This window comes from Balaenoptera musculus, chromosome 7, assembly GCF_009873245.2.
Source record: "Balaenoptera musculus isolate JJ_BM4_2016_0621 chromosome 7, mBalMus1.pri.v3, whole genome shotgun sequence".
Lineage (NCBI taxonomy): Eukaryota > Metazoa > Chordata > Mammalia > Artiodactyla > Balaenopteridae > Balaenoptera > Balaenoptera musculus.
Genome location: NC_045791.1, coordinates 94,658,333 through 94,684,247, shown reverse-complemented (window position 1 = coordinate 94,684,247; position 25,915 = coordinate 94,658,333). Strand labels below are relative to the sequence as shown.

The 25,915-nt window shown below is 43.4% G+C and overlaps 1 protein-coding gene across 3 annotated transcripts in view; it reads left to right on the top strand.

Annotated features, from left to right (window-relative positions):
* Window positions 1–25,915, top strand: part of NHEJ1 (non-homologous end joining factor 1) — a 75,739-nt gene that overhangs the window by 6,489 nt on the left and 43,335 nt on the right. For all 3 annotated transcript variants that reach the window (XM_036856898.1, XM_036856897.1, XM_036856899.1), the window contains exons 4-5: window positions 5,318–5,456; window positions 6,036–6,094. In XM_036856898.1, the coding sequence (XP_036712793.1) occupies window positions 5,318–5,456; window positions 6,036–6,094 (198 nt within the window). The remainder of the gene's footprint in view (window positions 1–5,317; window positions 5,457–6,035; window positions 6,095–25,915) is intronic.

The window sequence follows — 25,915 nt, the reverse complement described above, 5'->3', positions numbered from 1 at the left end:
CTCGCACAGAAACAAAGACCCAACACAGCCAAAAATAAAAAAAAAAAAAAAAAAAAAAAGAATACAGTAAAGAACACTTGTATAATGATATAATTAAAAGTAATGGGTGAAGAAAACCTAGCTATTCTAGGCAAATTCCTCTAATTGGGGAGCTGCAATTTAAAAAGAGGCAACAGGGGCTTCCCTGGTGGCGCAGTGGTTAAGAATCCGCCTGCCAATGCAGGGGACACGGGTTCAAGCCCTGGTCCGGGAAGATCCCACATGCCACGGAACAACTAAGCCCGTGCGCCACAACTACTGAGCCCGTGTGCCACAACTAGTGAAGCCCACGTGCCTAGATCCTGTGCTCCACAACAAGAGAAGCCACCGCAATGAGAAGCCCGCGGACTGCAATGAAGAGTAGCCCCCGCTCGTCACGGCTAGAGAAAGCCCGCATGCCGCAATGAAGACCCAATGCAGCCAAAAAAATAAATAAATAAAATAAATTATAAATAAATAAAAAGAGGCAACAGTGTTTAGAGTAGAATGAATCTTGGTTGGCCATGGGGAGAACAACTTATTAATAATTATGCTTCAAGGTATATTATTAAACGAAGAAGAATGCCATCCCAGGGAAATCCCTGTACCTGAGGAAGCTTTATAGGGAAAAAGTTAGAGCCAGTGGACACCGGTGAGGATGTAGGCGGATACTATTTCAGGCTTGTGTGTGTGTCTATGAGGTCACACAGTCATAATTTTTGTTTGTTACTCATTCTTGTCATAGTTTTTATTTAATTCTTTTTGAATGAGTAACTCATGCAAAAGGCAAACACTTCAAATAGCATTTAAGTGTATGTAGGGAAGAAATAGGTCTTCTTTCTACTCCCTTTCCAGTCCCTCATTTTCCTTCTCTGAAGCAACTACTGCTGTCAGCTTCTTGTGAATTCTCAAGGAAAGCCACATATATATGTGTGTGTGTATGTATGTATGTATATATACACATATATATCAGTATATATATATATGTATATATGAATATACTCATATAGTCAAATACATATCTAGATATATGTATTTTCACAAATGGCAGCATTCTGTTCGCAGTGTTCAGTACCTTGCTTTTTTCACTTAGTTTTAGAACGTAGAAATCATTCACAGCAATACATTTAGAAGACCTGCCTTAATATTTTTTAATGGTAACATAGCATTTTGATGAATGAGTATATCAATGTGTATTTAACAGCTCTGCTGCTAGTAGACACTTAAATTGTTTCCATTCTTTTGTTTTTATATGTAGTGAATATCCTGTATTTACTTTTTCTATGTGTCAATGTGTGAGTAAACTCCTAGAAGTGGAATAGCTGAATCAAGGAGTATTTGCATCTTTGATCTCGCTAACGTAATGTTGTATTGTCTTCCAGAGAGACTGTGCAGCTTAACTCCTCCTAGTCATATCTGAGAGTAGGAGAGTACCTGTTTCCCCACACTCCCTACCACATTCACATTAATAATGTAATACTTTTTATGTCTCTGCAGGATATTATGGAATATACAAAGCTTTCTAACACTGAGCCCATTTCCACTTCTGGCCAACTTCTCTTCATCACCCCCTCCTCCTTCCCACTGTCTATTCTTCCTAGTATCTAATGTAATTCTTTTTTGTTGTTGTTATTGTTATCTTTGTTTTCTAATGTAATTCTTTATATTCCATATTTTAAGTTTCAAATTTGTCACCTCTTTGACCAGATTATGATTCCCAGGAGTCATATCTGAAGGTTTTTTTGGTGGTAGAAGGAGCACAGGCAGACCTGAATTTGTAACTCAGCTCCATCACTTTGACTACTTGTATTACCTTGGATAAGTTACTGAATTTTTATGAGACTCAGTTTCTTCATCTGTAAAATGGCGATACCAATCCTGACCTTACCACAGAGATGTGAGGATTAAATAAGAGAACATATGTAATATTACTTAACCTTAGTATTATAGTGGGCCTGTGAGAGCAAATAGTCCAACTCCATAATTTGTCTTTTTAAAAAAAGACAAGGGGCTTCCCTGGGGGCTCAGTGGTTAAAAATCTGCCTGCCAAAGCAGGGGACATGCGATCGAGCCCTGGTCCGGGAAGATCCCACATGCCTCAGAGCAACTAAGCCCGTGCACCACAACTACCAAGCCTGCGCTCTAGAGCCCGCGAGCCGCAACTACTGAAGCCCGCGCGCCTAGAGCCCGTGCTCCGCAACAAGAGAAGCCACGACAATGAAAAGCCCACGCACCGCAACAAAGAGTAGCCCCTGCTCACCGCAACTAGAAAAAGCCCGCGTGCAGCAACGAAGACCCAATGCAGCCAAAAATAAATAAATAAATAAAATAAATTTATTTTAAAAATAAATAAATAAAATAAAAATAAAAAAGACAAGGACCATGAGAGTACTTGGGGTTAAGCCATTTTCACAACTAGGTGCTATGAGAGCCAGGACTAGAATCTTTGTCTCCTAATTCCCAGTCTACTATTCTTTTCATTATATCCAAACATGATTCGTTTCATCTTGGGATTGATAACTGCCATCCTGCTCTTCTGCCTACGACATATGAACATTTCTATGGGAAATCTGAAGATGCTGGGGAAAATTATAAATAGCTTTTCCTCTGGAGAAGATTGGCGACTCCTGTTCTATATCCACCACACTTCCTGACTTCCTTAACTGTTGTGATCTCTTTGAGGGCAGAAGCCTCACAGGGTCAGAGCGTGTATTCAGCACCCAGTAGGTATTTGTTGAATTGATTTATTGAACTGCATCTTTTCGTATGTTGCTGTCTGTAAATGAAAGGGAGGGAGTGTCCCAGCCTCCTAAAGCATTTCAAGATTTTTCTTTGTAGTATCTGTGGATTTGCTTTGAAATATGTTGCTTCAGCCACAATGTTTTATTCTAATTAATTGATCTAAGTTAGGGTTCAACTAACTTTGAAATGAGTTATACCCCAATGAGTCAGAGTGGTGTAACCCAATCCTATGAAATTATTTGAGAAGTTGAAATATTTAAGGATAAAAAGCTTTTAAAAAATGCTATATAGGGCTTCCCTGGTGGCGCAGTGGTTAGGAATCCGCCTGCCAATGCAGGGGACATGGGATCGTGCCCCAGTCCGGGAAGATCCCACATGCCGCGGAGTGGCTAGGCCCGTGAGCCACAACTACTGAGCCTGCGCGTCTGGAGCCTGTGCTCTGCAACGGGAGAGGCCGCGACAGTGAGAGGCCCGCGCACCGCGATGAAGAGTGGCCCCCACTCGCCACAACTAGAGAAAGCCCTCACAGAAACGAAGACCCAACACAGCCATAAATAAATAAATTAGTTTAAAAAAATGCTATATAGACATTGGAGTCCTATCAATAATTTCAATAATAACTACATTTAATTAGACATGGCATTGATTAAAAACTGTTTCTCATCATGTTTCATGCTGTTATATTTACCACTACTCAAAGGAATTGCTGTGAAAGTAGCCCCCAGAGAAAGGTTGGCTATTAACTCTAGGAATTTCTGTTATTTGAGTGCTGCCAGCAAATGGATGGTGATGCTGCTTGGTTAGCAGTGGCAATTATTTTCAATTCAACTCACCAAATATTGGCTTGCTTTCATACAAGTATTCACCTATTTTTCCTCCTGATCTCCCTTGAGAAGGACCAAACTTAAAACAATTCCTAGGAAAGAGAGTTGAGTCTAGAGCAGATACATTTTCCAAAAGCAGAGCTTCTGCCACATTCTGAACAGTACTTCCTGGAGGTTTAAGTTTATACTAAGGACTGAGCTGGGAGACAGTTCTAGGTTGGGATGTGCTCTGTGACAGAAAGAAGTGACGGGTGTCTATAGCTGGACCTGATTGCCGGCCTTCCACTCTGCACTGTTACCCTGCGTTTCTTGGGTCCTGGTGCTGGTGCAAAAGCTGCTGCCACTAAACCCTAACCTCCCGCAACCCTAACACACACCCAGTGTCTTCTCCTCGACTCTGTCTTTAGAGAAAAAGAATCATTTCCTGTTAGTTTGAGCCACAATACACCTGAAGTCTTTAGTAATAAGTTTTACTAGAAAATTAATGGAAATGAAAACATACAAGTCTGAAGAGTCCAGACTTCTGATCCTGATCCTGATCCAGCTTGCACATCTTATGTGCCACTTTAGTACCTTTTCCTCACTTCAAGCCTCTGTGGGGTTTCTTGTCTAAAAGCTATCCTTTTCAGGTCTAGGGTACGGGTTGGCATACTATGGCCAACAGGCCAAACCTGGCTTGCTGCTTATTTTTGTAAAGTTATACTGGCACCCAGCCACCCTCATTTATTCCATGTTGTCTATGACTGCTTTCTTGCTACAACAGCAGAGTTGAATATTGTGACAGGGACTGTATGGGCCACAGGGCTGAAAATGTTGACTCTCTGGCCCTTACAGAAAAAGTTTGCTGACCTCTGATCTAGGGCGTTTCTTCTCACTGCCTCCTTTAGTTCATCTCCTTGCGTGAAGGGAAAGGAACTTTCATAATACCCCCCAGCCACAAATTATCGATTTTAGCTAATTTTTTTGACGGCTAATGGACACCTTGTATAGGTGAATGGAATGGTTACTCTATATAGCTATGCATTATCATATGAGAGCATCACTCTAGCTGCACTGCAGTGTAGCCATGCTTACATCCTTCTTACCTCTGGTTAAGAGCAAGCTGTGTGGAGGGGTGGTTTATTCCTTCCTAGGATGGTCTCTTGGTGACTGGCTTGTTTCTATTACAACAATGACCTTAGACTTTGCTGCATTTGTGGGAACAGATGGAAACTCTGGCCTCATTCTGGGCTATCGTCAGCCCTGAAATGGTTCATAATTGGTGTCTGGGTCTGATTTGACTTTCACAGTTCTCTACTTTCTGTTGATACTGGTCTTCTATTACACTCCAGCTAGCATACTCTGTTTTAGTTGCACCTACTTTCTTGGAGGTTACTGGGATCTTCTGCTTTCATCTCTCAGTTTTTGCTGAGAGTTGAGTCCACACTTACCTCTCATCACCTGTATCACATCCTTCTCTTTAAATCACAACTCTAGGTTATCTATTCATACATGTTCTCCTTTATTCTTCCCATCCTTTTATCTGTGCCACAAAGAAAATCCTTGAACCTCTTTCATATACTTATTTAATTATTATATTTGTGTTTACATTCATGTAAATGGGTTGCTTGACTATGAAAATACAAGTTCCTGTGAAAACATTTGTTTTTCAGTATTTTTTCCTGGTACCTTATACCCTGTTAGGGAGTACTTTATGTTTATCTGTTGGCTAATTGGTATCTCTTCCATGGAAGGTCTCCCAACATTTGATTCGTCCTCTGATGGGCATGAGTCTGGCATTGCAGTGCCAGGTGAGGGACCTAGCAACATTGCTTCGTATGAAAGATCTAGAGATCCAGGACTACCAGGAGAGTGGGGCTACGCTGAGCCGAGGTGAGAGGACGTTCTTTGAGGAGTTGGGTCGGGAGTGGTACAGACAGTCGAAGAGCCTTAGCAAAGGGGGAGACTCATTTGCATTAGGGAGGTGCTTTCCCGAGGGTGGGTGCTGGGTGCTGACCAGGACTGGAGATTAGATGACACTTCTTTTGCCTCAAGTATCTGGCTGGGGCCCAAGTATCCAATAGAAGCTGTAACTGAGTCCAGACATGCCCTAGGCAATGGCAAGGAAAGACTCTGGGAAGGGCCAACAGCTATATAAAATTGCATGAGGGAAAAATGACTTGGGACTTTAGGAAGCTGCATAGCTCCAACTTCAGAATAAAAATTCAATTTCACCTGTCTTTGTGGTGGGAAAACCTTCTAGAGCACATGCCGCCACTGAACCTGTCATTTATTGCTAATCACCCTTTCCTCCTCCTGTTTGTCCTCTTCTCCCACTGGACTAGGTGTCTCTGGGTGTTGCATCTTTATCCTCTTTCCCAAGAAGTCTTGGGCTCTGTTCCCTTTCCATCTCACAGGTAGGAAACTCATTCTAAGACTCATATTTCTTTTCTGCCTCCCTTCTTGTTACAGATCGGTTGAAGACAGAGCCATTTGAAGAGAATTCCTTCTTGGAACAATTTATGGTAGAGGTAGAGTATTTGTTATTTCCTTTCTCCTTGTGCAGCTTTGCTTTACTTCCTCTTTCCAGGTGCCTGAGTGGTGACTTGCGTTTTGGGTGTTAGGTTTGCTTGCATCGTTGGAGAGCCCTTTCTGTGGAAAAGTTACCTATAGAAAGTCTGATAAAGCTTAAGATGTACCTGGGGATGATGGCGAGAAGTAGGGGGAAAGATGTAAAAGGCAAAAGTGAGCTGATTAACATTTGTAAAACATCTCTGCTAAAGTACCTAGGGATTTTGTTTGGAATTCTCTTGGAAACCTTGGTCGACCAGTTGCTAAATTTTTGCTTGCTGAGATCTGATCCCAGGTCTGGATTGTGGAGCGGGGGGCTAGTCATTATTACTTATCCGGGCCCCTTCGACATCCCGCAGTAGAGGAAGGTGAAAAGCACAGGGCTACCATTTGGGGACTGTCTTGTGGGCACAGTAGGCTGTGGAAAATCACAGTGTTTATACAAGGGGACTGGCAAAGGAATGAATGGGGAGTAGATAATTGTGGCCTGTCAGAAGCTCCTGCCTAGGTTTCCCTTCTAAGGATTGAACTTGGCCAAAAGAAACATCTATTAAATGCCAAGCAGGGGTAATATTAATAATAGTGACCTTTGATAATACCAGTCAATATTGATCTTTTTCTCTAACTCTTCTGAGACTTGTTGGTTGTACAGTTAGTACCCTAGTATTATTGCACTATTTTCTAATTATACATGTTACCCAGGTTGGTACTTTATTGTGTAAGTAAATAATGCTGTTGTAATATTGTGTTATGTATAGATTATTTATATTTCTGTCTTGTCTTCTAGGCTAATTTGTAAGCTTGTTGTGGACAGGGACTGGGACTCCTACTTCTTTTGAACCTGAAATTAGTGCTTTTCACAGGGCTGAGCAAAAAGCAGGTGATTTGGAACCTTCTGTTCTGCCTTTGTCCGTTGACTGAGCAGTAGCCTCATGATGCTTGAGGTCTTAACAGTGAGAACAAAACATGTGAGTTGAGCGCTCAGTCCATCTACTGAAGCAGTTGTAATTCTGGAGCAGAAGGAAAGCATGTGTTGCTAAGTCCTGAAGCAGAATAGGTTTCAGGTCTTCATGGGGAAAGAGAGATCATTAAACCTAAACTTGTGACAGAGAGAGATTTCCTAGGCCATTTTTCTCTCAGATAGCTTCCCCCATTTTTCTCTCAGATAGGTTTGGGTATTAAGGAGGTTAATGTAGGCTGGGATGGCATACTAGTTCCCTACCTCAGCCCCTTAGTCAAACAATGAGAGGCTTATTCTTAGCTCAGCAGGGAGGTCCCTTCCTGATCTAGTGCCTGCATACGTATCCAGCTGGGTTTCTCAACATTTTTCTCTGTGTATTTTATGCTTCAGCCATGCAGAATGGCTTTGAATTACCAAAAATGCTGTTTTCTCTAGCCTTTGTGTCTTTGCACACATTGTTCCTTTATCTAGAATGCCCAGTGCCCTGGTCTTATCTACCTTGTAAACTTCTATTAATCTTTCAAGTGTCAGCTTCAGCTTCTTTGGGAGACCTTTCCGGACTGTCCTTGTAAAGATAATCCTTCTTTCCTGCTACTATAGTGCCTTGGTTCATGCCTCTATTTTACTAGTTATAACTTTGTCATGATGCTGTTTGTACGTCTGCAAGACTATGTCTTTTTCTACTGATCTATGGACTCTTTGAGGGCAAGGACCACGTTGAATGTGTTTCTATGTTCCTAGCACCAAACATAGTGCTTAGAAGTAATAGGTTCTCAACGAGTTTGTGGGTGAATATGTTGATAAACCTACACTGGCTGGATTTTATGAAAATTGTGGTGGTGTGGGCTGTGGATATAGTGTTGCTTGTTAGACCCATACTTGGGATCTTCAGTTATTCTCCTGATTTATTTTGCGGCTTTGGATAAATCACTTCTTTCAGAGCCTCTATTTTCTCATTTGTAGAATTGAAGTCTCATTTCTTTCATGCTATTGGGGTGGAGGAACACTGCAGAACTGAATGAGAAAGCATACGGAATACAGGTGCTAGCCCAGGAAGGGGATTGGTGTTTGGAACCAACTACTTCAAGAACTCTGGTCCTCTAGGTTCTGGGTGGATCACATCCAAACTGCATAGACTTGTAGAATTTTATTATATCTGGAAAGGATCTGGACGATAGATAGTTGTAGCTTTCCATTTCATAGATTAAGAAATTGGGCCTCAGAGAGGTTAAGTGACTCGCCTAAGGTCATATGGTGGTAGCTGTATGTTTAGGACCATCCACACTTCTTGACTCATAGTCTAGGATTATCCCTATTTTGTTTTGCTACTTTTACTGGTCGTACACACAAATAAGAGGAGAGTCAAGGGCTAGGATAATGTAGAATTCTTGTGACCTCTGGGATCACTGCCCTGTCCTCGGAATGTCCTGCAGAACTGCTAGAACTGAAAGGTTTCCTACCGGGACTGCAGCATTTCTTATGGCCAGTGCATCTTTTCAGTTACTCTGCTTGCCTGGGGTCCTACAAACAGGACACAGAAGGGTCACGGGGTCACCCAAGACTGAGCTGAAAGGATGTGCCATCAAAATAAGCAACATAGGAAGATAAACAAACCAGGGACAGAGAGCTCGGGATGAAGGTGCAGGGGGGCCAGGGCTGATGTCAGAGGGCCATGCGGTCAGTGTCTGGGGTCTGTTTTTCCTACTTCTCGTTAGGACTATTGCTAGGCAAGAGGCCATTGAGATAGGGCACAGGAGGCAGTAGGATGGGAGGTTTCTAGGATACTAAGGCCAGGAAGAATATTTAAGGATCGGACAGGGGTTACTTCTCCACATTTAGTCCTTTTGTTTTTCCTCTCCCCTTAGGAGCCTGATTTTCATTTCCAGGGAGCCCAAGGGGGCCAATCGATGGTGGCCTAACTAGAGGGGGATTCCTGGCAGTGTCCATTCAAGTCAGGGCTGGCCCTGTTCTCACAGAAGGCAACATCCCCATGTAGAGCATTTCCTAGGACTAGGGGCTAGGAATAGAAGACCAGTCAAGGAATTGGGGGCTATTACTACATGCCAGTATGAACAGTGTTAAAGAGGAAGTTTAGGATGAGTGGGCTGGCATGGCCCACGCTCAGCAGGGTCCACTGGAGGGAGTTCCTTCCCCTGGCTGCGTCCATGCCTCCCTCTCTTCATCTGGTTGCCATCAGGCTGTACGGCTGCTGGCGTGCTCTTTATTTATTTATCCCAGTGTAATGGGGTGAGGAGGGAGCTGGCCTAAGGCTGGCATTCCGAGGCCATGCCACGAGCCACAGGCGGTTTGCATGGGTGTGTGAGTCACTGGGGCTGCATGCTGCTCAAACCAGACGCGGCTGGGCTCAGGGACAGCAGGCAGCCCAAAATAGAGCCCCGCCCTCTGCAGCTGGCAACCCCTGGCTGGGAATCAGCCCTGGACACCGAAACCTGGGCAGTTGCGTGAAGTTGGCTTCCTCGGGGAGGGAGGCCTTAGCAGAGATAGAGATTTTTGCAGTTCTCTCCTTCTCTATCTTCAGAGGAGAATATTCAGCATAGCAGTCACTCCTGTTACTGCTTTCTGAATGCCTTGTAAGACTTAAAGAATCTGTTCCATGTAATATCTTAACCAATTTCTATTATATAGTTATAGTTCTACAACTATAGTTAACATTGATTTGACTCAGCATCCTAAATGTAGCCATGGCCTTTGTGTCCTGTCTAGTTTTAGTTAGTGTTTTCACCCCCTGTCTGGTTGCAGCCTGATTCTAGAGCAGAGACTTCAAGCTATGAAGATATTCATTGCTGTTCTTATGAAGCTAGAGCTTATATCAAAGACACCTGGGGAAGATGCAGAGTTCTTTAACCTGAAAATTGCTATCCTGTTAAGTTCACAGACAGCTTCTACTTGGTTTCCTTGGCTGACTCTCCATCCTTTCCCTACCCTCAAATGTTAGTGTTACCTAGGATTGGGTCCTCCATCCTCCCACCCTTCACTCTCTTTCTCTCTGGGTGATCTCATCCAGAACCCAGTTCCAGCTATCAGTAGTACACCCCTGAGTACCAGTTTTATATCTCCACTATGTTTCAGGCCCATATTTCTTTCTGCATATTTGACATTCCCACCTGGATGTCCCAAATGCAATACCCTAAACGTGTCCAAAATTAATCATCTACTCTCCCCAAACCCAGTTCTCTTCTATATTCCTTATCTTGGGGAATTGTACCATTATCCATTCAGTTTTCTAAGCTAGAAACTTGGGAGTTATCCCCTCTTCTCTTTGTCCTTACTTCCAGAGCCTAACTTATTAACCCTTTTTTGAATCTGCTCTTCTTCTCTATTCCGGCTTCCATTGCCTTAGATTAGCCATTCCCCACCCCATTGCTGGTTTGACTGTGCCACAGCCTCCTAACTTGTCTACCAGTCAATACTTATTTTCCTCCAGTTGAACTTGCAGTTATGTCAGAGTGATCTCTTTAAAACAGGAACATGATGATGTCACTCTCTTGCTTAAAGTCCTTAACTGGTTCCCAACAGCCTGCAGGGTAAAGTTCAAACTCCTTGCATGCCACACAAGATGGTTCATGATTTGGTCCTGCTGACCTCTTCAGCCTGACCTTCTGTCACTCCCCAGTAGCACCCCACCCTTTCATCATGTTCAAGTATTGACAGCTTCCTGCCCGTACGTCTCGTGATCCATTTGCCTGGTATTCTCTTGTCCTCATGGCAAACTCCTGTTCAATTTTCCCAACTCTGCACTGGTGTCATCCCTTTTGTGAGTCTTCCATGACAGTTTTTCCTTTTCTCAGTCTGCTTTCCTTCCTCCAGGGATAAGTACACTACCCTGCTATCCCCACAGCCCCCTGTACTTATCACTGCTGTAGAATTTGACATCAGGGAGGATGTGGAAATGAAAAGAAGGGTAGGGAGACAGAAGCCAATCAAGTTGGCTAATCCTTTCCCATTTAGGTTTTTCCTTTATAATGCTTGTCAGTTCCTTCTCCTCAATATACTTTCTTAACATGGCTTCCACAGAACAATACTCTCCTGTTTCTCCCCGTCTCATTGGTTGTTCCTTCTCAGAATCTTTTGCTGGTTCTTCTCCCTTACCTCCTAATGTTGGAGTGCCTTAGGACTCAGTCCGTGATGCTCTGATCTTTTTTCACTCGTTTAGTGGTCTCATCTAGTCCCATGGCTTTAAATATCATCTTGTTGATGAATCCCAAGTTTAATCTTCATTCTAGACCTTGCCCCTAACTTCAGACTGCCTCCTCAACATTTTTACATAGAAGTCTAATGGCATCTCAAATTCAACATGTCCAAAACTGAACTCCTAATCCTAACCCCCAAATTTGCTTTTCTAAAAACCCCCTCCCATGTTGATGGAAACTTCATCCATTTACTTGCTAGGGCCAAAAACCTTGGAGTCATCCTTGACTTCTGTCCTTTCACATCCTACATCCAGTTTATCAGCCTCTTGGCTCTACCTTCAAAGTACACCTGTAATTTCACCTCTGCTGCTACCACTCTTGGCTGAGCCACCATCGTCTCTTAACCGCATTTTTGCATTAACCTCTTTATTAGTATCCCTGTTGCTACTTCTCCTCCCTTCTGGGCCCATTACCAACAAAGTGATCTTTTAAAAACACAAATCACATCGTGATACTCTCCCGCTCAAAGCTGGCTTCACATTTCATTTATAGAGTAAAACCCAAAGACCTTATGATGGCCTACAAAATCCTACATGATCTGGATCTTATTACCTTTCTGACCTCATCTCCTCCCTCTCCCCCCACTCCCACTCCACTGCAGCCACACTGGCCTCTTGCTGGTTTTCTAATACTCTAAGCATCACCTCCTTTAGGCCTTTACACTGCCTATTCCCTCTGCCTGGAATGCTCTTTCTTCAGATATTTGTATGGCCAAATCCCTCCCTTCTTTTCTGTCTGTATTAGTTATCTATTGCTGTATAACAGATTACTCCAAAACTTAGTGGCTTAAAACAATAAACATTTATTATCTCACATGGTTTTGAAGGTCGGGAATCTAGAAGCGGCTAGCTGGATGATTCTGGCTCAGAGTGTCCCTTGAAACCGCAAGTCAGGATCTCGGCTGGAAAGGCAGTCATCATAAGGGGCTGGAGAATTCACTTCCAAGCTCTCTCATGTGACTGTTGGCAGGAGGTGCCATTTCATTGCAATATGGCCTCTCCATAAGGCCGCTCACATGACACGGCCCTGGCTTCCTCCAGAGCCAATAATCCGAGAGGCTGAGAGACCAAGACCAAGACCAGGATGGGAGCTGCAGTCTCTTTATAACTTAATCTCAGAAGTGACACCTTATCACCGTCTTGTTATATTCTCTTCGTTAGAAGTGAGTCACTAAGTCCAGGCCACACTCCAGGAAAGGGTAATTAAGCTCCACCTCTTCAGGGGAGGCATGTCAAGAAATGTGCTGGCATATCTACATGGACTACAATCATGTCTTTGTTCAGATGTCACCTTCTCAGTAGGTTTACCCTAATTATCCTATTTAAGATTGTAAGCCACATCCCTGCCCCTCTGCACCTGGCACTCCCACTTCACTTTACCATGCTCTGCTTTTTATTTTTTCGCCATAGCACTTATCTTCCATATTACCATCAAATTTACTTATTTTATTATGTTTATGGTTTATGGCCTGTCTTCCCCCTGCCCGAATGTATAAACTCAATGAGGACAAGGATGTGTGTTTTGCGTGCTGGTTTATCCAAAGTGCCTAGAGCAGTGCCTCCACACATAGTTGGCACTCACGAAGTATTTGTTGATGGATGAAAGAGTCATATCTTCCCATTCTTCCTTATTTTTACTGTCTTATGAATAGGCCATGAAACCATCACCTGTTGGTAGCCTGAGACTTAGACAGCCCTACTGTAAACAGATGAGTAGCCTAAGGAGAAGATCACTGTCAGATTGCCATTCTACTACCTGCCTTGTTTCTTTGACACTTAGTTTACTGGGAGACAGTCCCAATTTTGGGATGAAGTATAAACCTTGAATCTTTTATTACTGAGAGATCCTAGAACCTCTTTTTTTAGAGCCAGTTAAGAAATTAAATATCTCAAAAACCAAAGGAATAAGAACCTGACAAAATCCTGGAAAGAACATTAGTCATAGAGCCTAAAGTAAGTTATTAAGTTTCTTCCTTCCTCAGTCTTTCTTCTGTCTGGACTCTACTTCCAAGGCTGGAAGGGCTGCTCCTCTGCCATATATCTGTTTTTCAATATGTAGAGGAAGACATAGCATTCAGAGGATGTTTTTTCAGTTTCCTTCATGGGCATCATAAAGAAGGATAAGTCTAGATGCATGAGAACATCCTCCATACGATTGTGTGTGTCAGTTCTCTGATCTCGAGAGACTTGCAGCTAGTTCATCCTTACAGTATTCAGTATTGTGCGTATGTATTATGAGCATAAATGGCAATATTGCCATCAAAGAGCTTGCTGTACTTAATGAATGGCTACAGGGGCCACAGTAGTGGAGTGATTGGAAAAAGCTTCCTGTAAAAGGCATTACTTGAACTGGACTTTAGTATTTCTTTCAGATTTTGCTAGGGAACTATGTGGAAGGCATTTTAGGTGAGAAACACATAGGCAAAGGATGTAAAATAAGAAGAAGAGTGGGTGAGGATTAGTAGAAAATAAAGTTAGCAAGATAATAACTTGAGGCTAGGTTGTGGGGAGGCCTTAAATGCTGGCCTGGAAGATTGGTGCTTTGTTCTGAAGGTAAATGTTTTTTAGCTCTTTTCTGCCTGTAATCCATTTATTTGCCCGTTTCAGTCCAGTTATTAACATCTATCATTACATGCAGTGATTTTCAAACAGGGGCACGTCTCCTAGGAGGGAGATGGGGCGCTTCCTTCTTGCAGTTAATTACTGTTATAGAGAGTGGGAAACCATTGGAAGTTTTGACTGGAGAAGTGACATATGAAAGTGATCTTTTAGGAAGATTAGGCTGTCAGTGCTTTGCCTATGTGATCTGAAGAATAGTGGTGCCATTGACAGACTGGAAAAATCATGGGTGGGGCTCAATTAAATCTAATCTTGGGCATATAAAGGAATGGTTTTCCTTATTTAAAACACAAGTCCACCAGTATTTGAGGTCTGGAATGAAAATCTCCAGGGAGGAAGGGATGGCTGCACATGTTTCTCAACCATATTTCTTCTGAATTTTGCCTTCTCTTTGGGGTTTTCTCACTGGGATTCCTGTAGTCACCACTGAGCCCTGCTACCAGGGGTCACCACTTCTCTCTTTTTGCCCCAAGAATGTATAAAAAGGCTTCTTTCTTTATTTTCCTTTTACAAAGCTCTATAAGGGCTTATACTTTCAAAAGAAAATTTATTAAAAATCTGAGGGGAAAAAACCCACCGAAAATCTGTGGGAAAACAAAAAAGAAATCAATATAGAAAATACAAATGGGTTAAAATTACTCATTTCCAAAACTTGGGCTTTCTGATTCTGAGAATCTCAGTAGTAAAGGGCTTTATCACATTTAAATTCTCTTATCCTAAAACACTCAAAACCAGGTATTACAAACTCAGATGACTACAGGGGGTAGGTATATAACAGAAACATGTATCCGGCTGGATAAAAGACAACAGAGTTTGTAGGGGCCTGTGGAAAACTAAATCCTGCATGTCTAGATACATCTAGACCCAGACTGGCTAACACAGTTTAACAGACACTGCTGCAGGGGCTGTGCACCTTATTTCATTCAAAGGAAGTTACCAACTCTTCTAAAATGAAAACTATTTTTCTTTTTTTCTGTTTAGCTTCACCGAATCCACTGTTAGTCTCTCATTTGGTTTCAATCTCTGGTCTGAGAAATACACTTAGTTGAGAATTGAGTAGTGAGGCAGTGATAACTGATACCTTATTTCTGGCAAATATCGAGTCCTTTTAGGTCTAACCTATAAGCTTCACATACCTCTGGAACATTTTGCCACAATTCACACAGTTGAGTCTCCCTCGTCATCCCCAAGTAGAGGAAGGGTTTCATAAAAGCTCATTCATTCCAGTATGACCACTTAACGATGCCTTAGCTTATTAAAAAAACAACAACAATGCCTTATATATAATTAGAGTTAATTTAAAAACATAAGATGAAAATCTTTTTCAATACATGTTGGATTTAAATTGATTATAGGACATACAAGTGGGAATGTTCAGGAAAGAGTTTAAAAAATAGGATTGAAGCTTAGGTTGAAAAAGGACCTCTAGAAATAGAATTGGGAATGTTCTACAAAGGAGCAGCATTTGAAGGCATGAGAATGGAAGCATCTTTTGCTGGGAACAGCATGGAGAGAAGAACAGAAGTCCAATGATTGAGATTTGGGGAACAATCATAATTGGAAAGTAGTAGGAGCCAGTGAAGGAAACGTGAGATAGGAAGAGAATCTGGATAGAGGAGTAAATTAGCTAAGAAAGGGGAACTAGCAGTTATCAAGTACATACTGCACGTGTGTTAGATACAGCAGTAGGTGCTTCAGTTAAGTTATAACTTTTAATCCTTACAACAAACCTATGAGGTTGGTGATATTATCCTCATTGTAAAGATAAAGAAGCAGTGGCTCAAGGGCTAGGTAATTTGCTTCGGGTTACTTCAGGTCACAGAATTTGTCTCTATTCAAATCCCATGCTCTTCCCATCACCAGGGAGGGTCATCCACCGTGCCACGTGCTGGATAGAGACTAGACTGACTGCCCGAGGAAAGATCATCAGGCAGTTCGGAATCTTGGGCAATATCAGCAGATTGTAGGCAGCTAAAGAAGGGTCGATTGATAAGGCAATGGAGGCAATAAGTGTAGAACTCTCATCGGGAAGTTTCACAATGAAAAGGAAATGAGAGCTAGCTAGGAGAGCTAGAAGTGGCCCAGCAAAACTCCCCTTTAAAGAAGAGAAGACACATATGTGTTTGAAAACAAAGAAGCCACTGGAGAAGGAGAAACTTACGGTGGTGAAGGGAAAATGACAGTGTGAAAGCAAGGACCTACGGAGTGGAGCAAAGCGAGGAGATAGGCCTTCCTCTGGGATTTGTGGGTGGCATGAAGGCACAGGTGATATTTTGAAGATAGATGACTTGATTTCTGCCTATTTCCCTCTTCTTTCCCCAGGGGATGTAGCCTTTTCATCCAGGAATTTTGCAGTTCTTTCCAAGGGCATTTAATTCTCCTTACTTAAAAAGAGAATCAGATGGTTCCATGACGTTTCTGTTATGCTAGAAATAGTGAAACGGACAGAAGTCAAGGTATAAGCTATATTCTTTCCCTCTTCTGAGATCCCACAACGCTTTGTATCTTTCCTGTGTCTCTTATCACTTTGGCCTTGTATATAAGAATTTCTGTACTTATCGCCCCTGTTAGGTGATAAATTCCATCAGGGCAAAACTGTCTTGCTCATTTTGTTTCGTCTTCTGAACCTACTGCAGTGCACTGTAGTAGGAGGTACACAATAATGAGTGCTTGTAGCTCAAAGGTCTTGGCATTGGAGAAGTTTCTCACATTGGTAAATGTCTCTGGTTATAGAAAGGAAGAGAGAAAACAAAAGTATCCAACGACTTACCTTTAAGATTTGCCTGATCTATTGACTTTATATAGCCTTATACCTGAAGTGGTCTCTTATGATGGCCTTCGCTTGTGGGTGAAACCTGTTTTGGATAATGAGCCACAGTGAAACATGAGAGGGAGTCTGAGTCCTGTAGGTTGGCAGCTCAGCTGTCCAGTGTTTAGGGAACAAGACAGCAGGATTCGTGGGCATCCTTGTTATCTCCCATAAGGGAATTGTCAAAGGGGAAATTGCCCCGGAGTCTCAGGAAGCATTTTTTTCATTCTGTGTGGGAGATCTTTGGTCTATTTGTTTTTTTATTTGGAAATTTAAACTCTGTGTGGACAGTACTTATTAAGTACCAGTGAAATATTAAACATCGTGGAGTCATACTGAGAAGTTAAAACATGGTTTCTGCCCTTGAAAGATGGACTTTTGAAGAGAGAGATTAGACCATGTTTACACATATGCAAAGAATATTCTAAATACATAAAATACATGTTGTCTGAGAGGAGGAAGAAATAGATTCATTTGGATGGGATCTGGGGTTCATACCAGGCTAGTTTGGGTAAGGTACTTCTGGAAGAGGTGAATCTTGAGCTACAAGTTTAGAGGGATTTTGTACGGTGAATAGCTGCTGAAGGAAAGACACATCTAGGGATTTTATTCATTTATACAATCTGAGAGGCTCTCCCTAAGTGTGGTGGTTTGAGGGAATCCTTCAAAAGCTCTTTGGCATCTGTTACTCTTACCCTTGAAGCCTAAGCCTAAGTTCTGATGCTGTACATTGTCTTCTTCGAATCTTTATTCCAAAGAACTCCTTCCAACTTGGTGTGAGTGAAGCTAGGAATGAAGAGGAGCTTTGAGACAAGGATGATGATACTGCTCGGTGTAAAGAAGGAATAGTCAATGAACATCTTAGCATTTAGTTTTCTGCAGTACCCGGCAGCCGGGGAAGAGCAGAGTGAAACTGCTGAATTTAGTGGGTACCTAAGGAGATGCAAGTCTCAAGCAGAATATCCCCCCCAATTTGGGGTCACCTCTGATACTGAGATAAATAAGAATCAATATAAAGTGGATGAGATTAGCTACCTACAGAAGTAATCCACCCAACTGTTTGTAAATATATTGCTTATGAGATGAGGTTATAGATCTCAAGGGCCTAGGCTAGTACCTTAAGAAGGAAATTATGGCATCTCAGATATCTTGTTCAGAAGATTAGAGCCATAGAATTTTAAGAGCTGGAAGGGACTTTATCAATCTAAGGATATATCAAGCCTCTTTGTTCTACTTATGAGGAAATTAGGGCCTACAAAGGTGAAAGAACTCTTATGTAGAAAAACAGTGGTAGATTTTGGCACCAGGACCCAGAATTTGGCACCAGGACCCAGGGCTCTGAACTTCCAGCCCAGTGTTCTTCCATCATGTCCCATTGCCTTGCCACATGTTACACAGCTACACCTGGAACTTTCTGTGGGCAGGAGGCAAGACTGAGACCCATCTATGAGCAGTAGGGAGACTCGTAACTATCTCGTAACTTCATTTTGAGATAGGGAAGTGGTCCATGGCTAGAGAACTCTGCCCCAAGTACCGCCTCATTTCTTACCCCGTATCCCTTTCTTCCAACTCTTCGTCTTGCACACCTCTTGGCTCTTACAAGCAATTTGAGAAAAACTGTTATATAGTTAATTCATGAGGTCTGAGGAGATGTACTAACAGAGGAGCAGAGTTGTATAGAATTTAGGAAAAGAAAAGCCAAGGAGTAACAATTGATTAATTTGTCTAGCACAGTGCCAAAGCAATGCTAGAGTAGAATGAGGATGAATGGCTAGTTTTTTCCGCAGTGTATATGAACTATCACATAAAGTCATTTGCTGTGTTTGCCTTTTTTCTGTGTTTAGCAAGTAACACTCTCAGTGTTTATTCAGCGTCCCAGGAAAAATCAGCTGAAGATATATCAGTCACTGGAATAGTATAGCCCTCACCTTGTAAACTAATAAATTGGTACTTTAATTTCTAAATTGGTCTCTTATGATTTTAGTTAGCATCAGTTAATCCTCTAGAGTCTGATTATCCCTAAACTAACCAATGAAAACCAAGTTAAAGACTCTGGACCTTTGGTGATGCCAACAAAGTAGAGACTCCCCTTGAGATGCTGCTTCGGCAGCCACTCAGGGTCTCTCAATCCATGTATCTATTTCCCTCCCCCAACATTTCTTATTGAAAACTGTCAATAGTAGGGGCTCATCTGACTCCCTCTTGGAGGATCAAGGTGATTTTAAACGCATCACAGATCAGTCCTCGGAGAGTGGGTATTGGATGCTGTGCCTTTTGTTCAGTGCAGTAAATGTACACGCGGCCCCTTTCATCAAACCTAACATGTACAGTAAGAAGTCCTCCCATCAATTTTGGGGCTTTGCCCGGCAGGAGAAGCCCTTTGGTGAAGGGAGGTATGAAGTTCTAACTGGAAGGGGGTCTCTCTCAGCGCTCTCTTAACTCATAGCTTTCTTTTCTTTGACTTCATCCACTGGTGGAGGAGGGAAATATCGGTGCCCCTTTGACTCTCTTTGTTCCATTTTAGAAAATTTAGTGTCAGAGAACTTCCCGGAGTTTTGTTCCCCTGATCTAGTGAGCCCTGATATCTCAGAAGTTCGAGCATTGTTTCTGGCTGTACTGATCTGGTCAGAACCGCCTGGATCAACTAGCAATCAACTGACACAGAGACCAATAGCTCCTCTCTCTTGAATCAAATGGCCATTGTACTAACCTCATATCGAGGCTCAGAATGTCAGTTTCCAACTTGTCCTCATATATAAATATAGGTCTCTCTAGATATAAAAAGTGAGAGAGTCTGTAAGTTGTTTTTTTTTCTATACCCCCTTTCATGGGGAAGGCTAATGAGATGCATATCATTAAAGACCTGATGTTTTGTGGGACGGAGCCTTTTAAACTGGATGTGCCTGGCTTAGTCATGGCAAATATTTACCAAAAAAAAAAAAAAAAAAAAAAAAGGGACATACCATATAAAATTAGAGTTCTGAAAATAGTACTGAGAGAGGGAGAAAGAAAAAAAAAAAAAAAACCAGGACAGAAAATACAGGCCAGTCTGTTTGGGGAAAAGGGAAAAAGAGATAAAATGAGAGAAACCTCGCAGTAAAAACAGCATCTTGGTAAACAGACTATAAAAAAAATTGTGACCTGCTTTCTGGCAGCCCTGGCGGCTGTCGAGCGGGTGAAGGTGGCGAAGCTGGCGTCTGTGTGGACACACGGTGCCCGGGGCGCACGGCTCCCCTGGCCGCGCAGGGCGTTAAATTTAGCCACATAATGATGGGCCTGAGGACAGCCTCTTGTTGACCACACCATAATTACTGCTTCGCTTTATGAATTTTATTTTGCTTATTCTGTTTCCTCCTTCTTTGGCATGAAGGAGGCCTGGAGTGGGGGGAGTCCCGCCGCCACACCCCTCCTCTTACTGGACAAATGAGTCTTCATAGAAACTTGGACTCTTGAGCCAGCAGGGTAAAGAGTAAGCTCCCTTGATTAATCAGAAAGGGAGGAAGGTTTCCTGGTCCCCAAGGCTCTTGATTGATCATAGTGAAGTCATAAATAGGACTTGCCAGCCCTACTTCTCAGTGCTCTTGGAGAAAATATTCTGAAGTCTTTGGTCTTAGAAGGTGCTCTCCTGTGAGTCTCAGAGGTTGACACTCTTACTCTGTTTATACCCCAAGAGCTAGATTCCCAGGTGGTGTTAGATGTTTGGGTCTTGGGTCCTCACTCCCTAGCTAGCTACTAGAAGTTTAGTTTTGACAACATTCTGCGTCATGAAGAGGTGCATTGTTTTATATATGTTAGTCTTGGTGATAACTGGGTTCTTGAAGCTGAGAACCTAATATAATTAAGTGACTATTCAGATAACTTAAAAATACTTGTTCAGAACATTTTGTTGAAAGCTCAAATATTGTTCTTCTTGGGCACTTGTATAGGTGCTGATTTTCTTGGTTTTAGAGTTAAAATAGCATAGGTTGCTAGAGCATACCATGACCTTTGTCAGAGTGGTGCTCTGAGGCTTAGCTTTACCTACAGCTCTAGGCAAGGATGCCCTTGGTCTCAGACCAAAAGTACCATATTGGGGAGAGAAAGTAGGCTGTAGAAAGGGCATCGGAAGAGTCATATGGAGTAGGTACTGGGTCATTGGGGGTGAAGTTCTTGAGTGGTGACCTAGGCTGGCAGCTCCCTATGGCCCCACAGTGGCCCTCCAACTGAGGAAGTGGTGGAAAAGGAAAAGCAAACAGGGGTTGTGGTCAGGGTACTGGCTTGTCTCTCACTGGCCAGGACTGTCCTGTTTGTGTGTCAGGAGTGGTTGGGCTCCTCCCGAAGCCAGGCAAGAACGTGTCAAGGAGAGGCTTCTTGCAGCTCTTGTTTTCCCAAAACAAAGGAAACTCCTTGCATTGCTGGAAGTCGCGTGCTTGGATGCTGAGTTTGTTATTGCCTGATAACCTGGCCACCAACTCCTGCCCTCCTCTTCACCCCACACAGCCAGTGGCTTAGTGGGAGCAGCTTCCTGTTCTCATCCTCGGCAGCAGATTCGCTCTCTTGTACTCAGAAGGGGGCGGGGGGGAGAGGAGAGCTAGCTCTCCTACCCCAAGACCTCTCCTCTTCCCATGGAACCTTCTAGAACAGTGCTTTTCAAAGTAATCTGACACATGGTCTTACTGTGCATAACTCATATGCAGCAGGTGCCACATGTGACAAGTCCAATAATACTCAAACCGTTTTATACCCTGTTCATTGAGATGAGTCCTCTGAACATGTGTTTGGATGTCATGGCAATATCAGGTTGCTATAAAAGTTTTCAAATGCTTACACTTGATTTCTGTACTTACCTTATGTGTGGGCTGGTAACAAGGAGTCCATGGGCCAGGACCAGTTTGTTGATAACACTTTGAATAGCATTCTTCTAGAACCTTAAGATGTAGTGAGTTCGAGCTATTCCCTACTGGACATAGAGGTCCCACCCTAAACCTGTTCAATGGGGGATGAATCTAAAAATAAATTCTTAAGGAAATTTCAGGCAGTAAGAAATAATCTGATCTCAATTGCCAAGTCATGCCAAAGAACTCTGACACTCAGGTGGAAGGCTGGACTAGAGGATTAAAGGTTTCTTTCCCAGTGCCAAGGTTCTGCAATTCTAAGGTTAAATGGTGAGGCCAAGAGATAAAGTTAATGACCATGATGATTTTCCCTTAGGGTATTGATTCTAAGCCTTAAACTGTGGCTCTAGCTGACTTAATGAGGTAAAGAAAGAAAAGGAGGGGATGTTTTTCATACAGTTCATTTGCTAGTCTGTCATTATCATCCAGTTATGAGGTCTTTCTTATACAGATCGATCATGTGTTTGGGCAGCATTATCTTAGCCTTCTGTTAGGAGGCCACCAAATTGTTTCTACAGGTTGAAAGATCCAGGAATGAGGAGAAAAGTAAATATTGGCAGAGTTGGTGGAATTCAAGTAAGAGATAAGAAATGGCCCTTGGGTTAGAAATGTGGACTATTGCCTGGGTTACCCGACAGCCCTCATTGGAGAGTGGGGGGTGATACTCAAGAAAGGACAAGAAACCAGATGGAAGCTCCTGATTAAAGTAAATCTGGTCACGTGTTCCTGCTGAAAACTGATCGGTGGCTCCCTATTGACCTTAGGATAAAGTCCAAACTCCTTAGTAAAACCATTATGGCCCTTTATGATCTGGCGTCTACTTACCTCTCCCACTCTTTTGCTAGGCCACACTCACCCCAAAATCTACACTTCCAAATCTACACCCCCAAACCCATCCCAGATCTTCACTTCAGTCGCAGTGAACGGCTGTCAGTTCCTAGAGCCCATTATTCTCTTATCTCTAGTCCTGGGCACGTGCTCTTCCCTCTGGAAACCTCCTGCCAACCATCAGCAAAACCTTCTCACCTGGATGACTCCTGTTATTGTTTGGATTTCAGTGAAGATGTCACTTCCTCCAGGGAATTTTCCCTGGTCCTCTGAGTTCAGGATAGTTGCCCTTCTTTTTTTTTCTTTAAGGCCACACTGCATGGCTTGCAGGATCTTGGTTCCCCTACCAGGGATCAAACCCGGGCCCCCAGCAGTGGAAGCGCAGAGTCCTAACCACTGGACCACCAGGGAATTCCCTAGTTGCCCTTCTTATGTGCTACTTTATTTGTTCTATCATAGGCCCTATCAACACTGCATTGTACTTACTGGTTTTTCTGGCTCCTTCCACTACATGGTAAGTTCCCCGAGAGCAGGGATATTTTCTTTTTTTTTATAAGTTTATTTATTTTTTATTTTTATTTTTGGCTGTGTTGGGTCTTTGTTGCTGTGCGTGGGCTTTCTCTGGTTGCAGCGAGCGGGGGCTACTCTTCGTTGTGGTGCGCAGGCTTCTCATTGCAGTGGCTTCTCTTGTTGCGGAGCACGGGCTCTAGGCGCGCAGGCTTCACTAGTTGTGGCACGCGGGCTCAGTAGTTGTGGCACACGAGCTCTAGAGCGCAGGCTCAGTAGTAGTGGCTCAGAGGCTTAGTTGCTCCGCGGCATGTGGGATCTTCCCGGACCAGGGCTCGAACCCGTGTCCTCTGCATTGGCAGGCGGATTCTTAACCACTGCGCCACCAGGGAAGCCCCTGAGAGCAGGGGTATTATTGGTCTTGTTTAACTTGTCTCATCCATCGTAAGTACCCAGCAAATTTTGTGGTGCTATGTATTCTGCAGAGAATTTTTGCCATTGTTATTTAATTTGATTCTCATAACTATCTGGTGAAATGAGCAGGTTTCATTGAGGAGAATTCAACATAATATATTGATCACCTACTCAGATTTTTAAAAAGGCTAAAAAGAAAGAACAAATTTACATAAAAATATTTTTCACTCCACTAGTGCCACTTCAGGATAAGGAGATATGATGGATTGGCTAAGAGAATTAAGTGACCTTGTCCCACAAGTAATTGCAGTTGAAGCCAGAGCCTCATCCTTTGACTTTCTAGTACAGAGCCTTTTTCCACTCTCTCACACTCTCTCAGAGACTCTTGTTCTAATGAAATACATTTGAGAAGGGAGGATACTCAGAGAGTAAAAAGCATTCCTGTAACTCTTCTTAACTCTGCCCATTGAAACACAGGTCTGAAATTATAGAAAGAACGGCCAAGCACCAAACTGGAGTATTATCACACAGAAGGTCAAGGAAAAATGTTAGGACCATGGGACATAGAAATGAGCTGAGACGCAGTTGGAGGGGAATCCTCTATCTTGGAGAAGGATCTGAGAAACACTGACATTTTCAGCTGCCAAAATGTTTCCCTTGGGGCCGCCCTGGGAACAGGATAGCCAAGTGGGATGAGAACAGAACTGGGTGGGATACTTGCTAGCCCTCTTCCAGCTCTAACAATTTCTCAGCCACTGAACAAGTAAGGCAGAGCTAGAACCATTAAGGTTGCCTCTCAGCCCTGTTTATTCTTCAGCTATTGGGAGCTGGAGGGAATTGGTATCACCCAAATCAGCGGAAACCTAGTCTGTAGGCAGAGCTGGCCACAAGGCTAGGTTCAAAATTATTCCTGCGCCCTGGCCTTTGAGCAGGGAAGAGCGTGGCCCGGGTTCTGTCACCAGCAGGGATCAGTAAATTCTAGCTATATAGGACCCAGACGCTCTTTGTCCAGCAATGTTTTCCCAGTGTCTCCTGGGGAGTGATTCAGGGCCAAGGTGACAGTGGGTTTGGAGCCTAGATGAAAGGATCGCGGGGACCACAAGACAAGATCCCTTGTGTGGTGGCCGGCTGGAAAGAGGAGGGAGTGAGTGTGTGTGGAGGTCAGTGACGCAATCCCCCTGGCTTGCAGCGATGGAGGAGAAGGCTCGCGGTGTGTCTCCTTATAAAGAGGCCCTTACCACATGAAGCAGGGGTGAAGGTGATCCCACTGTGAGTCACCCAGGAAGGGACGCCGTGTGCCCAGAGCCCAGAGGAGAAGACTTGTGGATTTCCCACTCTTTCCTTCTATGATTTTATGCGTAATATGGGCTGGTTTAGTCACTCAAGCTGCGCTGCTTCTCTTTCTGTCTTCGAATCCATTCTGTCTCCTCACTCTACACCATCCCTGATGTGTGTAGACTCCAAATCTATCAATTTGCTCTTGATTTTTAATAGTTGTTTTTTTTTTAATCTGAAGTTTGATATCTGTTGATTTCAAGAAACCCAAACCATTACTAACTGTGTTTGCCTTTGAGAAGATGGTCTGGTGGATCTTTGCCAAGCATGGGTGTTCTTAGATTGTGTTTGCTTTCCTTCTTATCTTCAACCAAGGCAGGTTCATATCCTGGCCTGGAATCTGAAGAGATTCTAGGGGCCCCCCGGATCCAATTGCCCCTCAGTTGAAAGCGACTCTAGTCTGGCCTTTATTGAGGTCTGGGACTGCAGAGAGCTCTGGGGAGTGTCCCTGTAATCAGCCAGCCACCAACCCCACACTGCCTTGTAATAAAGCAGCTCTATATTTGTTCTGTTTATAGTCTCCTCTGTAATAATGCCACAGCCCTCACTGCTCTCTCTTTGGGGAGATTTTCTGGGTAATAGGAAATTTTGAAATGTTAAAGAGGGTTGTAGACTCAGAAAGTGTTTTTATCTAGGATGTGTCTTAAGTTGGGAAGGTGCCCGGGAGATCCAGGCAGCCAGTGAGAGCTCGTGGGGGAGAGTGTGCTGTGGTGAGCGTGCAGTGTGTGAGGCGCTGTGGCCGTAGGGACCGTGCGTGTGTGTGTGGGGGGGTGGGCCACACTGTGGTTGTCATACGTGTGAAGCGCACCGCGCTCTTGGTGCCTGCAAGTGGAGTGTAGGGTCGGCACGGGGAGTGTGAGAGGGGCTGCAGAGGGGAGGGTGCAATGACAGAGAACCCTGTTTTGACAAATTTTGAAACTGTCAGGTATGTTGGATGGTGAGACGCAGAAGGTTAGCCTCAGAATAGAACCTTTTAGAGTTCACATTCCATTCATTCTTTCAACTGCCGTCCCCTGTACTCTGGTCCCCAGCCTTTTCAGGCCTCCACACAGTTCTGCGGACATTCCTTCTTCTTCCTTCCCAGTCCTTTCAATTTCTCATCTCTTTCTTTGTTAACCAGGAAGAAGTCAGAGGCAGACTGTTCTGGAGAGGGAGTGGAGCCACCTTGATCGGGGCTAGTGAGAGCCAGCCAGGTGGCCCAGGCTGACCCTTTGAAGTTGAGCT